Source organism: Mesoplodon bidens (assembly GCF_964165515.1).
Source record: "Mesoplodon bidens genome assembly, chromosome: 10".
NCBI classification, from domain to species: domain Eukaryota; kingdom Metazoa; phylum Chordata; class Mammalia; order Artiodactyla; family Ziphiidae; genus Mesoplodon; species Mesoplodon bidens.
In genome coordinates this window covers 34,548,410-34,561,732 of record NC_138172.1, presented here as the reverse complement: position 1 = coordinate 34,561,732, position 13,323 = coordinate 34,548,410, and the positions used below count along the sequence as shown (strand labels likewise).

Here is a 13,323-nt window from a genome sequence, read left to right as displayed (position 1 = left end):
TTTTTCTTTTAAGTTAGTATTAAAGGCAAATGTTAAAGATATACTAACGGAAAGTTTCTTTTTGATATAATTGGAAGAATGGAAGAAATTTTTAAAAGGGCTGCCTCTTACTAGTGGTTCTGGCTATGAAGTTTAACACAGGCCCTGTATGCCACCTAAAATCATCTCGCTCTACACTGTTTTTCCTAAGAAAGCAAAATAGGCCATGGGAAGATGATGGAGTGCTGAGGAGTGAGGACCATAGGGGATTGTTCAGACTTGGGGTATGTATCCCTGCCTCCTAGGGCTCCCCTTAGCCCTGGACATCAGCGCCATCACCACCCTCCATAAGCCCATGCTGCACCCTCACCTGTTGGCCCAGGCTTCTCAGAGAACCCATAAGGTTAAGTTCTTCCCAGTGCTTCCTAGCTGGTCCTTAGCACATGCTCCACTCCTAGAAGAGGAAACTTCTTTAAACAAGCAAGGCATGTCTCTTCCAATATGCTAATTCCATTTAGGTGATCAAATTAGAAAGCCACCTTCATGATAAGAGGAAATGAACTCTAATCTAAAATCATGTGTCCAAGCTCACAAAAGGTGGCCTCCTTAACAAAAGAACTTTCCTGGTTGGGTTTACTGAGATGACAAAAGTCTTTCTTCCTACTGTCACCCTGGAGCCCTGACAACCAGGTTCATTCAACAACAAGGCTTTTACAGTTGAAGTTAAGTTTCTGGAGCATGATAGGACATCTGGTTGATCCAAAGTCACATAAGCACATGTTGGAAACTGTATAGCTCCCTGGAGATGGAAACTCAGGGGATTAGGGAGGTATTTGAGGCCCCTAAAGATAGTGGACTTTACTTTTATTGAAATCCCCAGACTTAGGTGCCCAGAATTGCTGGCTTACTGTTTAAGGAAAGGCATCCCACCATCCTTACCACTCTTAATCCTCTTGCACCATATAAGAAGATGTAGAAGCCCATATATAAGGCCACTATTTAATATATGCCCAGTAAATCAAGAAAGTGTGAACATATAGGAACTGATAACATTTACCCTGTGAGTCTGTTTCTCAAAGCTTCCTCTACTAGGCAATGTACTAAGCTCTTTATAGCATTATCTCACTTAATAATAGGTAGACACTGCTATTACCCTTGGCTAAAGAAACAGAGGCTCAGAAAGTTTAAATATCTCGCCAAGTCTCACAACTAGCAATCCAGACTTTTAGCCTTTATTACCCTAGAGCCATTAGGAACAATAAAGGACAATAATAGTAACAGTTTAAATAATAGTTAAAATATTAAAAATAATAATAATGGCTAAAATAATACAATAAAACATTCATTGAACTTTTTACTGTGTGTTTGGTATGGTAAAATTGCTTTATATCCACTATTCCCACTGAATCCTTATTACACTCCCATGAAGTGGGTACCACTTGACCCCGTTTTTAGATGAGGATATGTGAAATAACTTTCTCAGTATAACTCAGCTAGTAAAAGATAAATGAAACAAAGTATAATAAGGGGATAGAGGAAGATCAGCTACAGAAAATTAACCAGCAGTGTCTGAAATACAGGCACTTCTGTTTTAGGCTTTTCCTAAGGTCTGGGAACGAGAGACCCAGGTATGACATACCTTAATCTAAGTTATCCTTCCTCTGGTTCCCACAAGAGCCTTGGGAAAAAGGTGTGCATGGCAGGCAGAGTGAGCCATGGTTGAACATGGCTCTCTCATCTAGGAGAGGAGAGCTCCAGGGAGCAGAGTGCAAATTATACCCTTTTCTCTTGATTAACACCTTGTAAAGATGAGTCTACTCTTGGGGTTTTCCCAGAAGATAGAATTCTCTTTTTTCCCTTAGCTTCATAGATTTTCCCAGAAGCAATCAGACTTCCTGTACTTTTTATTAAGAATTCCAGACACCCCAGCAATAATTTCCGGACACCACAGCCTCTGTTAATGTAATGAGCCATTTTATAATTGGGTTCACTTCATTAGCCCAAAGTCTCTGCACTTGGAAGGGAAGCACCTCCTTCCCCGGGCTGTTGGATATTGAGCCTCCTGGCCTCCAGAAGAGTATGATTCAGGATGAGGGCCCCTTTGGCAGCCCCAAGTGCTGGAAGGCCTTGTGTCCCATCTGTTCTCTTATTACTCCATGGGACTGCACATTAGAATGGACAGGAAGACTGGTTCTATTTCAGATGAAACAAAAATTAGAGATTTCATCTGTATATTGATTTGGGGCCCAAAACAAATGTTGGACATTGCCATACACAAGTTTAAGGTTTCTGAGAGACTCATCCACAGAATGTGTTTTGAGATTTGTTCAGTTTCTGTTCTTACATCTACATTAGGTTATATCCATAGGCCATCAACCAACAACAAAACATTCTGATGTTATTTTCTCCGACTGTTCTCCTGGGAGGGATGTTAACCAGATAGTTTCTGAATGTCAGAAGTCTTTCTCAGGTACAGGCTTGAGGAGGACTGACTATGTACCTCCAATAGCAAATCAGCTTCTACTTTTCTACTTTTCAGCTCATGTTCAATATTTACTTTAGCTCAAACTTTAAAGATGAACTAGGTAATATTTGGGTAAAGTAGTGAATGTCTTAAATACATGCAAACCTCAACTGGAGCACCTGTCATGTGTTAGACATTATGCTAGAGACTGGAGAAGTCAGAAATAATGAGATGATTCCTTCCCCACAAAGAGCCCATTCTTATGGGGGAGGCACTGCCTTATCTAGAACAAGGCAGAGAAAAGAAAGACAACCAGCTAGGGTTGAGAAGCAGGCAGAAAAGTAAGTGTAGCATTTTCATGTACACAGGGTGAAGGTAATAATGGAAAAAATTCTCAGGGTTTTATGGAGACATGGTATGGAAAGGATGGTGCAACAGGAGAGACCTTTTATAGGGGAAGATCCTGAGGCTGAGCTCATAACATGGGTGAGAATCAGCTTGGGGAGATGGGAAGGAGCAGTGCTCTGGGCAGCTCACACTGTGTGAGTAAAAATCTAAGTGGGAGAAAACAACTGCAGGGGTGGTGTTGTCGCTGTCGTGTGCCCTTGAGAGGCAATAAGTGAAAGAAGGCAGTGCTGGGTAACTAGGTAGGGGCCAGACCCCAGGGAGACTTGATGGCTGGGCCCATGGATTTTATCTTATACATGAAAGAGGTCTTTAGTGCATTTTACAAAGGGGAGCAACAGAGTCACAGTTACCTTTGACTTTGATTAATCTGAAGGATGACTTAGTTGGGGCCAAGCTTTGAGGCAGGAAGAGCAGATATGACCATTATGGCAATCTGTTATATTAAATCTACATGAATGGTAAGGTGGGGAAGCAGAGTTGAATCTGAGTGATTTCTGGAGGAAAAATTAGTAATTACTTAGGTCAAGAAGTTGGGGATGAAAGAGAAAGAAGAGTTTGCAGCTGAGGAGTCTGGGTGGTTGGTGGTGCCGCTGACTGAGAGAGAAGAGCAGGAAGAGCAGCGCTAAGGGAAAGAGCCACCATGCTGGACTGCGTGAGTCTGGGGCGCCTATGGGATGTCCAGGCAGAGATGACCGACACACACTTGGATACTGGGATCTGCCACTGAGGGGAGAGGCCAAGGCTGGAGCACAGACCTGGAGATCAATAGCATCCAGGTGGTTAATGAATCGTGTTGCGGGAGAGAGAGCTAAAGTAGACAAGGGACACTGGGGACAGAAACTTAGGGAAAACTAGTGCTTCCAGGGTGGGTGGAGGATGAGGGTCCTATGAAAGGGAGGAAACCCGGGAGTGTAGGTCCTGGCAGCTGAGGGACTAGAGAGTGTCAAGGAGGAGGGGGCAGTCGGCTAATACAACCAGGAAGAGAGAGAGCTTTCTATAGGGTTTGGCAGTTAGGAGTCCACTGGCAACTGTAAAGAAAGGAGCTCCGGTGGCATCTTGATAGGCAAGGGGTCACAGCAGAGGCAGACTCTAGTAGGGTCGGGCACGAGTGAGCAACAAGGAAGTAGAGATGGCAGTTGAACAGTGAGTAGAGGACATTGTGTGGGAAGGTCAGCTCAGTCTCTGCATCCCAGGGAGGAAGCAGAGAGTTTAGGATAACTTTGTAGCATCTGCACTCAATTCAGTTTCTCTTGTTTCCCTCCTTCCTCCTTTTCTGCTTTCTCCTTTCTCTACCCTTCTTCCCTCCATCCCAGCCACCCCTCCATAACCACATGGTATGACCTTGGCTGTCACAGAACTTATATTCTGGCAGGGAGACAGGCATTAAATAATTAAAGGCCTTGACTGATGCCTTGATTACTTATAGTCAACCTCACAAATAATTGATGATTATCATTTTGACACAAGAAAAGTAGAGGGCATTAAGGGGGACATATGCATGGAGTTTTACCTTCTTTTGAGTATTACTTCCTACAAGCAAACCAAGAAGTGAAGGAATGTAAATTAGAAGGCACTGAATATATTAGTTGAATATAAAATATTATTTGTTTGGTCTCATTGTGAGTTTGAATTTCCAACCAAATACCACTTTTGCCTTTAATGGAAAAAGTCAAACTCTCTGAGTCTTTTTTGACCCCTGCAGTCCATATTAAACTGGGACATAAATAAAGGTAATTAATGCAGTGTTGACTGTGTCTGACATTTTTTCCAAGAGACAAGATGAAAGATATGATATACATCTCAGAGGATAGCTGGTTTATCTTTCACAGCATAATAAAATACACTTTTATCATTAGAATCAAGTAGAATCTTATTAAGACTTGCTTTGCAAGGTAACTCCAGAAGAAAATGCCTGTTGCCCTTGACTACCATGTGCATATTTACTTTATGTAATGCAAAGAAAACTTTTAATTTCTGGTGTTAAATTCCCTGAAGTTAATTTCACATCACCTTGACGTTAAGCTAACAAGCAGACAGGGTCATTCTTGTTTGTAAACTCTGTTGTCTGGATCATTTAATAGTATCATATTCAAGAATGTGAGCAGCAGAGAATTTCCAAGAAAAGTAACAGTGAGGGCTCAGAACTATGAAATAACTCATTGGAAAAAAACAGAGGATTTCTTTTTCTTCTCCCCTTTCACTGCTCTGGCAAAAGTGGGTTACATTTTCTTTCTTCAGAGAGAGAGATCAGTATGGGTTCTATGCCAGAGGCCATTTTAATACATGAATGATTTGTAGGTAAATTTATTATAGCCAATGGGTGCAGTCAACTGTGTAATAGAAATATTGTCAAAAAGCTGAGATTATTATTTAAATAAGTGCAGTGTTAAATTTGATTACATACTTTTTAAAGCTAGTAAAACATTTCATTGCTCTCAAACTATTTCCCATAGTCCCATTTAGTCAGAAAACATAAATTAAGTGAGGCTCTGCATAGAAAATTACCCAGGCTTTGTGTCGATGGAAGCATGCATGGAAAACCTTGGCAGCCTCACAATTTAAAGACGAAAGGATATAAAAAGGGTTGGCAGGCTCCTATATAGCCTGGTGGGGACACTTTTATCCTTGAAGAGTTATGGAAAATGACTGCCTAGGAGAGTGCATGCTTGCAATGGCCCCTAGGGGTGTGGAATTGTAGGGAGCCTAGATGTGCCTCAGAGGGAGGCCCCTCTTGCCTTATCTCAGGTAGAGAGAAGACACCCAGGTTGACAAAATTCTGTTCACTTGGACATAAGGTCTCCAGAAACATTAGCCACTTGCCTTTTAAAAAATATAATTGTTTTTGTTTTAAATAAATCAAAGTAAGGGCTTTGGATGCCAACGTGGGTCTGTGACATTTTAAATTGTGCTATTTGCTGAGCTTATCCTGTGACAGGTCTTCATTTCCACCAAATGTCAAGGATCAGCGCCTTGCATTCATTTTAATGAAATATTGTGCTGATAAGGGTTATGAATGCCAAGTTTAAGCTGCAAATTACTAAATGTCGGGCTGCTTTCTGCTTTGTGAATTCACCAGGGAGCAAGCTAATGAAGGTTTCTTTCTCGCTTCTTCTTACAGTTAGGGATTCATGGCTATGCCTTTGCAATCACAAATAATGGATATATCCTGACACATCCAGAACTCAGACCACTGGTAAGAGACATACTTATTTCTGTGTTTCTCCCTTTATGATTTCAAAAGATTTTCTTCAGTTCTACAGTAATTACACTTTGCAGTTTTCACTTGAAACGCTCAATTCATAATACTGTCTCTAAAAGGTTGTTTTAATAGTTTATAACTAGCATTTTGACATAAAATATGTAAATAATGTAGGGTAAATATATTTACTATCATGGTTTTATATATAAATCCATATATATCTATATGTACTTATATATCTATTTCACATCTGCCAATATATGGAAAAATTTTAAACTCTGGACAGCTTGAAACCCATCATAATAGATACCTTTATGTAACAAATGGTCTCTAACACTTCAGTCTGAGACCAACTTATTGAAAGTTACATTTGATACAACAGATTAGATCCAAAATCCCTGGAAATTCATTCTGACAGGATTTGCCCCCAAAATACATTACCCAAGCCCAGTGCCTGCTGCCTTGAAGGTATTCAACAGTACCTTTTGTGTTTAATTGAAACAGTTGAGATTTTCTCCTTGTCCTGCCTAAGCTGTATCCAGTAGCATTGTTTGGTGAGCTGACCAAAGTAAACCATTTTCTTTCAGCATCGTTTTCACTCTCTCAGAAGTGAGTGGGGTTAGGTCAAACCCAGGACAGCCCAGAATATCACGGTCCATTCTGATCCCTGGGGAGAGGCTGTCTGGATCACTGTGTTGAGGAGCATTCTGAAGGGCAGCCAGGCTTGTCAGATAGGAGGCCCTGGTCCACTGCGGACTCTGGAGGTGCGCAGGCAGTGAGTGCACCACATGTTTGCCATCCCTGGACTAGTTGTAATGTGTTGAAAAAAGGACATCCCTTTCGGTCTGTGGTTAGCTAATTTTAAAGAAGATATAAAAGTATAAAGAGTAATATAGTAAACTCTGCTTTTGAATGTTAAGAAAGTGTAGTTCAGGGCTTCCCTGGTGGCGCAGTGGTTGGGAGTCCGCCTGCCGATGCAGGGGACATGGGTTCGTGCCCCGGTCTGGGAAGATCCTGCATGCCGCAGAGCAGCTGGGCCTGTGAGCCATGGCCGCTGAGCCTGCGCGTCCGGAGCCTGTGCTCCTCAATGGGAGAGGCCACAACAGTGAGAGGCCCGGGTACCGCAAAAACAAAACAAAACAAAGAAAGTGTAGTTCATTTCCTATAGCTGTACACACACACACACATGCACGCACGCACGCACATCCACCCCACATGTCTTTTTCCCTTTCATCAAAATTAGAAAATAGCAGCAATGCCTGCTATGCAAATGTTTATTGGTGAAACATCGTGGGGACCAGTTTGCTTCTCGCTTGAATCATTGTTTAGAAAAAGTCCGTGTTTTAGCTCCATCATCATCCAACTTTGCTCTAATTGCCCTGGTATTAATGGAGTCATGGCCACATCATGTGGATCCCATATGCATGCTTCAGGATGGGATTTAAGGTAATACTTGACTTCAACAATCTTTTTATCAAAAAAGGGTTGAGTTAACTGGTTAGCTAATTCCACACATAACTCAGAATCATTGAAAAGTCTGATTGAAAAAGCTCCTAACTTTTTAAGGATATTTAAGTCTAAAAACATATTTAAGTTTAAAAAGCTTAGCACATTACCCGTTTCTAAGCCTTCCAGTGGGGGCTGCCTGTTGGTGGGTGGTAGGAGTTATGTACTTGGTGTGGCTGAGTATGGGCTCCTAGTGCTTATTTATTCCAAGTTGGAGTGTATCAGAGTAAATGAAACAATCAAACCTGGATCTTCCGCTAGTGAATGAATTAACTTTCTCTGTATCAGCTTTTAAAGAAGGAACAAAATGGAACCAGATGTCAGAAGTCACCAAGATACCTTTCCTTTCTCTATAGCAATGGAAATGAGTAGCTCCCATCTGCACAGTCAACTCACGAAGTCTTTCTGGTCTTTTATATCTCCTGGTCATGCAGCAAATGGTCTGTTTGCAAATAATCCATCTCATGCACTTTCCAGAGCTGTGGCCACTGAGAGGGCAGCCAAAAGGCTCTTATAAAAACAGGCCAACCAGTCAACACTGATCGTCTCCTGACAGTGCAAATACTCACAAATACAAGTCATTTTTGTTCTTCTCACTGTTGAAACATTGCACTGAATGATTTCACTGGAAATGGTAGCTAGGGTCAAATTCCCATAAATGGGGTGACCCAAGCAAATGCTGCACATCTCACTTGTGAGAACCCAAGCCCAAACCAGATGAAATATTTTGCAATTGATCCATGATAAGAACATAAGAAGTGGCCAGGTCAGTGAGCCATCTATCCCATTTATCAGTCTGTGACCCTGAGGCCCTGACATATTTAGAAGAGGTTTGGCATGATGCCCACCATTGAGGATTACATGAACTAACCCATATGAATGTGAGCAGTAGTGAGTGTTGACCCTGCCTTGAGTTTTGCATTTTCCTACTGGGAAAAAGACAGCGGTAAAGTGGAAGGAATTCCACTTCAGCAGTACACAAGTTGTCCTTGATTCCTGGTCCTGCCATATCCCAGCTGTGTGACTTTGGACAAGTCACACAGCCTCTCTGAGCATCATTTTCTCTTGTAATCTTGCCATAACCAAAGTATATAATATTACTGGTTGTCAGTGTAAATGGGATAATGCAAGTAAAGAGCCTTGTGTGACAAAGCAGGCCCCAGGACATTTTGCGGACAGTGGTGGTTATACAGGCACCCTGTTTGTGTTTTATTGATTTTATTGAACTATGCCTGGCTGCTATAAGGGTTGGGAGGACATGGTGGTGGTGGATGCTTGGTGGTGGGGGTGGATTTAAAGAACACTTTTTATTATTCAGTTGGTTCAGATTATTATGATAAACATTGGTGAGGGATTGTATACACACAAAAACAAGTGAATAGATACAGAGTCCTTGGAATCATGCAGTCTGCATGCAGTTCTACTTTGAACCTGGTATCAACTTAGTCTGCGCAACCTCAGCTAGCCTGTTTATGCCTGCTGTCTCTCCCCCTCCCTCTGTCTCTCTGTATCTGTCTGTCTGTCTGTCTGTCTCTCTCTCTCTCTCTCTCACACACACACACACGCACACACACCCTCAATTTTCTGGGCCAACTCTGAGCTAGAAGACAAGCAGACAGTAGCTACACTGGGATGTTCTGTGTGAGCCCTACTACGTGAGGAAACCGAAGTGTTTTGTTGTTGTTGCTATTGTCTGTTTGTTTTCAGAGTAGCAATAAGGATATACTAGCAGCTGCAGTAACTGAAGAATGACAGTTAAGAATCAATCCACATGGGGGGAATGACCCCAGCTCTGGCACATACAAGTGGTTTGTTTCTCTCTGTCTTTTTCACATGAGCAACAAAAGCAGAAAGCTTCATGCCTCCTTCTCCCTCACCACCAGCCTCTCAGCACAGAGGAGGAACTCAGGAGGGGAATGGATGAAGGGATCCTCCAAAGCCACTGTTCGGTTTTCTCTTACTTTGGGTCCTTTAGGATAATGTAATTGGTGTGCTTCCCCCAGAAACCTGGTGTCTGCACCAGATGTAAATGCACCAGGTCAGACCCTCACGCACGGCTGGGGAGAGCCAGCTGCCAGCAGCTTCCTTGGCCAGCTCGGGTGGGGTATCCTCACTCCAACCTGATTGGCCTTCTCCAAGCCCAGCCATATAATCGAATCCTTGTTACAAATGGATGTTCCCCTCGGTTCTGGCCAAGGCTGCTAGCTTAGCACGGTGGGTGCGAGTGGCAGGTTGTGGCCAGCGCAGAGGATGGAACAGGCTCACTTAAAATAACTCCTATTCCCTCTCCATCTGCCACTGAGATTGTTTCTGCCCCTGCAGGCAGAGGAAAGAAGTGGGTTTCCTGAAGCACAATACCAATATTTTTCTTATTTTTCTAATAAAATTTCCCCCCCAAACTTAATATTTGGCTTGATTTTATCCAGTATTTTCTTTCATCTTGTATGATTTGGGTGTGAATCATGAAGTGTCTCCAAAAACAGCACAGATGTAGGAGCCTTACTCAGCAGACTGGCTTTGGTTTAATTGGCAAAGCTGCCCAAGTAAGACTTTTCTGTTGATAAGTGGGCTCTCTGTAGTCTTTGTCCAAGTGTTTCTCAGCCACTCTGTCCTTGCCACCTGCTTGTGACTTCTGGTAGACTAATCGATGTTGATTCAACAAACATTTATCCGGTTCCTGGTGTGCTGGGTCCCGTGTGTTAGACTGGGGGCTGATGGAGCTATCTTAACATGGGCTGGGGGCCATATCACGGGTGGGGAATAGGACAATAGCACAGCAAGAAGGATTCAAGTCAGACCTTGAGGAATGCTTTTTGAGTAGTTATTAAACATCTGGAAGTTTTTCTTGTTCTCTGCCCCTCTTTAACATTCAGGTTAGAACTATTTCAAAGCATAGTTACTTTTAAATGGAGTTACTGTTTAAATGGATTCTTCTTGCACTTTATTCTTCCCATGTCTCTGAGAGCTTTATGAATTTTTCTTAAAATGTGGAGCCCCTAATATCTCTTTTTCTTTTGCCCTACAGAGCATTGAGGGCGATAAGACTAGGAAGGGACCACCTTTGCCATGATCTTATTTTCTTTGAAATTTTGGTAATCCATGTGCCCCTCGGTTTTAGAAGAAAGGAACATCTGAGTTGATTGCCTTTCCCAAGAAGGCCTGGAATGTGGGCCTAGTCAAACCACCAAGAGAACACAAAGAAGGCTCCCTTCCAGCAGCCACAGCACAGGCAAGCCTCCACAGAGGAGCCTGGGGCAGGCAAAATCTAGGACTCACTTCCATGAAACCCACGTTGACATTTGCCAAAAGCTGTTTGCACTGTATCTTCAAGCCCAGAAGATGAGGAAGGATGCTGAAGGGTTTCTATTCTGGATGAAAATTAGCCAGTCACATGGGCCACTGTGTGTAGTGGTGGATGAGATGGAAGTTGGGAACGATGGAGAGAAATCTTCATTCCTTCCCTCAATGTTTGTTAGATGGCCACCATGTTCTAGGGCTGAGCAAGCTGCTCAGAGTGGTTGCAGAGAAGTGCCCCATTTCAGAGAACTCAAAATCAAATAGAATGGATGCGATTTTATATGTAGGGTGTAAAAGTAACCATAGACACAACTAGGGAAGATGTATTTTGTATTTGTTATTGTTGTTGTTGGTCTTAGTCATTTTTTTCACATTCGTTGATTCCTTTTTGTGTGGCAGACACTGTTCAAAGTGTTTTAAGTTGTTAAGGTTTTTAATCATTAACTAATTTAATAGCAAGCCTAGGATGCTGGAGTAGTAGAAAGGCCCAGAGCCTCAAGGGAAGGGTGTGCATGACGGCAGGCCTGGGTGGAAGGTGGGTCTAGAAGGCAGCCTGGAGTCAGATTGTAGACAACTGGGGGTGCCAGGCTGAGGAGCTGGGGTTCTCCATGAGGCAGTGCATATCCCCATGTTACAAACAGGAAAGTGAGACACCAAGTGATATGGTGGTAAAATGACTAGAAAGAGCCAGAACCCGGAGCCCCCAGATCAGTTTGGATGTGCTAAATTCACTGTGCTACGTTGGTTGGTTCTTCAGGAAATGGGAGGCAGAGTGGCTGGAGGATGGGAGTGACCGAGAAGCCTGGTCTTTGCAGCCACATGGATGAATAACAGGGTCATCATCAGGCGATTATAGTGAGAATCTGTCTAGACTAGCGCTGTCCAGGAAGAATGTAACGCAAGCCACAAACATGAGCTGCCTGTGTCAAGTTAACATTTTCTAGTAGCTACATCTAAAAAGCAAATAGGTGAAATTAAGTTTAAGACTATATTTTATTTGACCCAGTATATCCCAAATCACATTATTTCAACATACAATCAATATAAAAATTATTAATGAAATATTGGCCATTTTTTTATACTAATCTTTGAAAGCTGGTGTATATTTTACACCCACAGCACATCTCAATTCCGACATTTGAGGAGCTCAAGAGCCACATGTGGCTTGAGGCTGCCCTATGGAACAAAACAAGTCTAGAGTGTAGCCAGACGTTTTGAACCAGATGTTTTAAACCCAGTCTAGAGTGTAAACAGATGGTAGCACCTCCTCTTTCCTGAAAGTGGATTAGAACAAGCTCCACCACTACCACCAGTCTTTCATCCTGGGAGTCTGTGCAAACAGTCGGGGGCTACGTAGTCTCCTCCATTGTGGCCTCGGCATCTCCCTCCCAGGCTGTCGGGAGTTGTCTGGAATTCAAGGTCATCGAGTGGATAGTCAGGACAGATTGGCTCTGCCTGTTTCAGCCCCACGGTTTCCCACCTAACCCATGTAGATGCCCTAAACCAAACTGTGCTGCCCAGGCCAGGGGGTGGGAAGACTGAGCTGTCAGGTTATCTACATCAGAATACTCAGACACCAAACCGTTTCTGTTGTTCTGTCAAACTCAGCTTAACTCTTTAACGATCCCAAGTTCTGCAGATAACAGTGTCATCTTCCCATCACTGAATTGCCCCACTCCCTCTGGAAGTTAATGTTGTTGCTTTTCCCACAGCCTGAGTTCTGCCTGATGTCACCAGCAAGTCCCTGTGTTACTCCTTGACTGTCCCCGCCCCACTCCAAATGTTGATTCTGTTTCTTTGTTCTCGTGGACGCCCAGGCAGTTCATTTTTCTGTGCCCTTTTGCTATTGCACATGGGTTATAGATGGACCCTGGCAGAAGGTCATTGATAACACAGATTGACATGTGAACATGCTAATAAATGTAAATATTCTTATGCCAAAGTCCTCTCATAAGGAATGAAGTGGACATTCCTGTGGACACATGTAAATATGTTAAATGCTAAGCAGACAGCGCATATCAAACACTAGTTTAAATGGAAGCTTGAAAGGAAGGACCGCTATCAGAATCCTTGTTGAAGTCCACTGACGTAGTTCAGGCAATGGGCCATGTGAGGAGGTTCTGTATCATTCCCAAAAAGTTCAATGTGAAGTTTAAATGTGATTTTTATATCATGATGCAGATCCTCAATCATGCAAGGACTAGCTTCTATCCCACACATCTAATCGTTTTCTTTTTTGTATAAGTTTTGGACCAGGAATGCCTCAACTAATCTTCCTTCATTTCTTCTTCCCATCCACACCCACTCATTGCAAATGCTAAGGGCTCTTTTTAGTTCAACAGGTGTGGGTGTGGCCTCCAGCACTGACTTTTTCTGGATCCCTCCCCATGCCATCCACCCTCATGTCCTATTGGTTCCAAAATGCACCCCAAGTCCACTCCCCTCTGTCACTCTTGACAGGGCCTCTGTC

At 42.9% G+C, this 13,323-nt stretch overlaps 1 protein-coding gene across 1 annotated transcript in view; it reads left to right on the top strand.

Annotated features, from left to right (window-relative positions):
• The window catches only part of CACNA2D3 (calcium voltage-gated channel auxiliary subunit alpha2delta 3), a gene marked incomplete at both ends in the record, with an annotated part of 788,351 nt that overhangs the window by 586,419 nt on the left and 188,609 nt on the right, over positions 1-13,323 (top strand). The window contains one exon of the mRNA XM_081246546.1: positions 5,970-6,044. Coding sequence (XP_081102672.1) covers positions 5,970-6,044 — 75 coding nt within the window. The remainder of the gene's footprint in view (positions 1-5,969; positions 6,045-13,323) is intronic.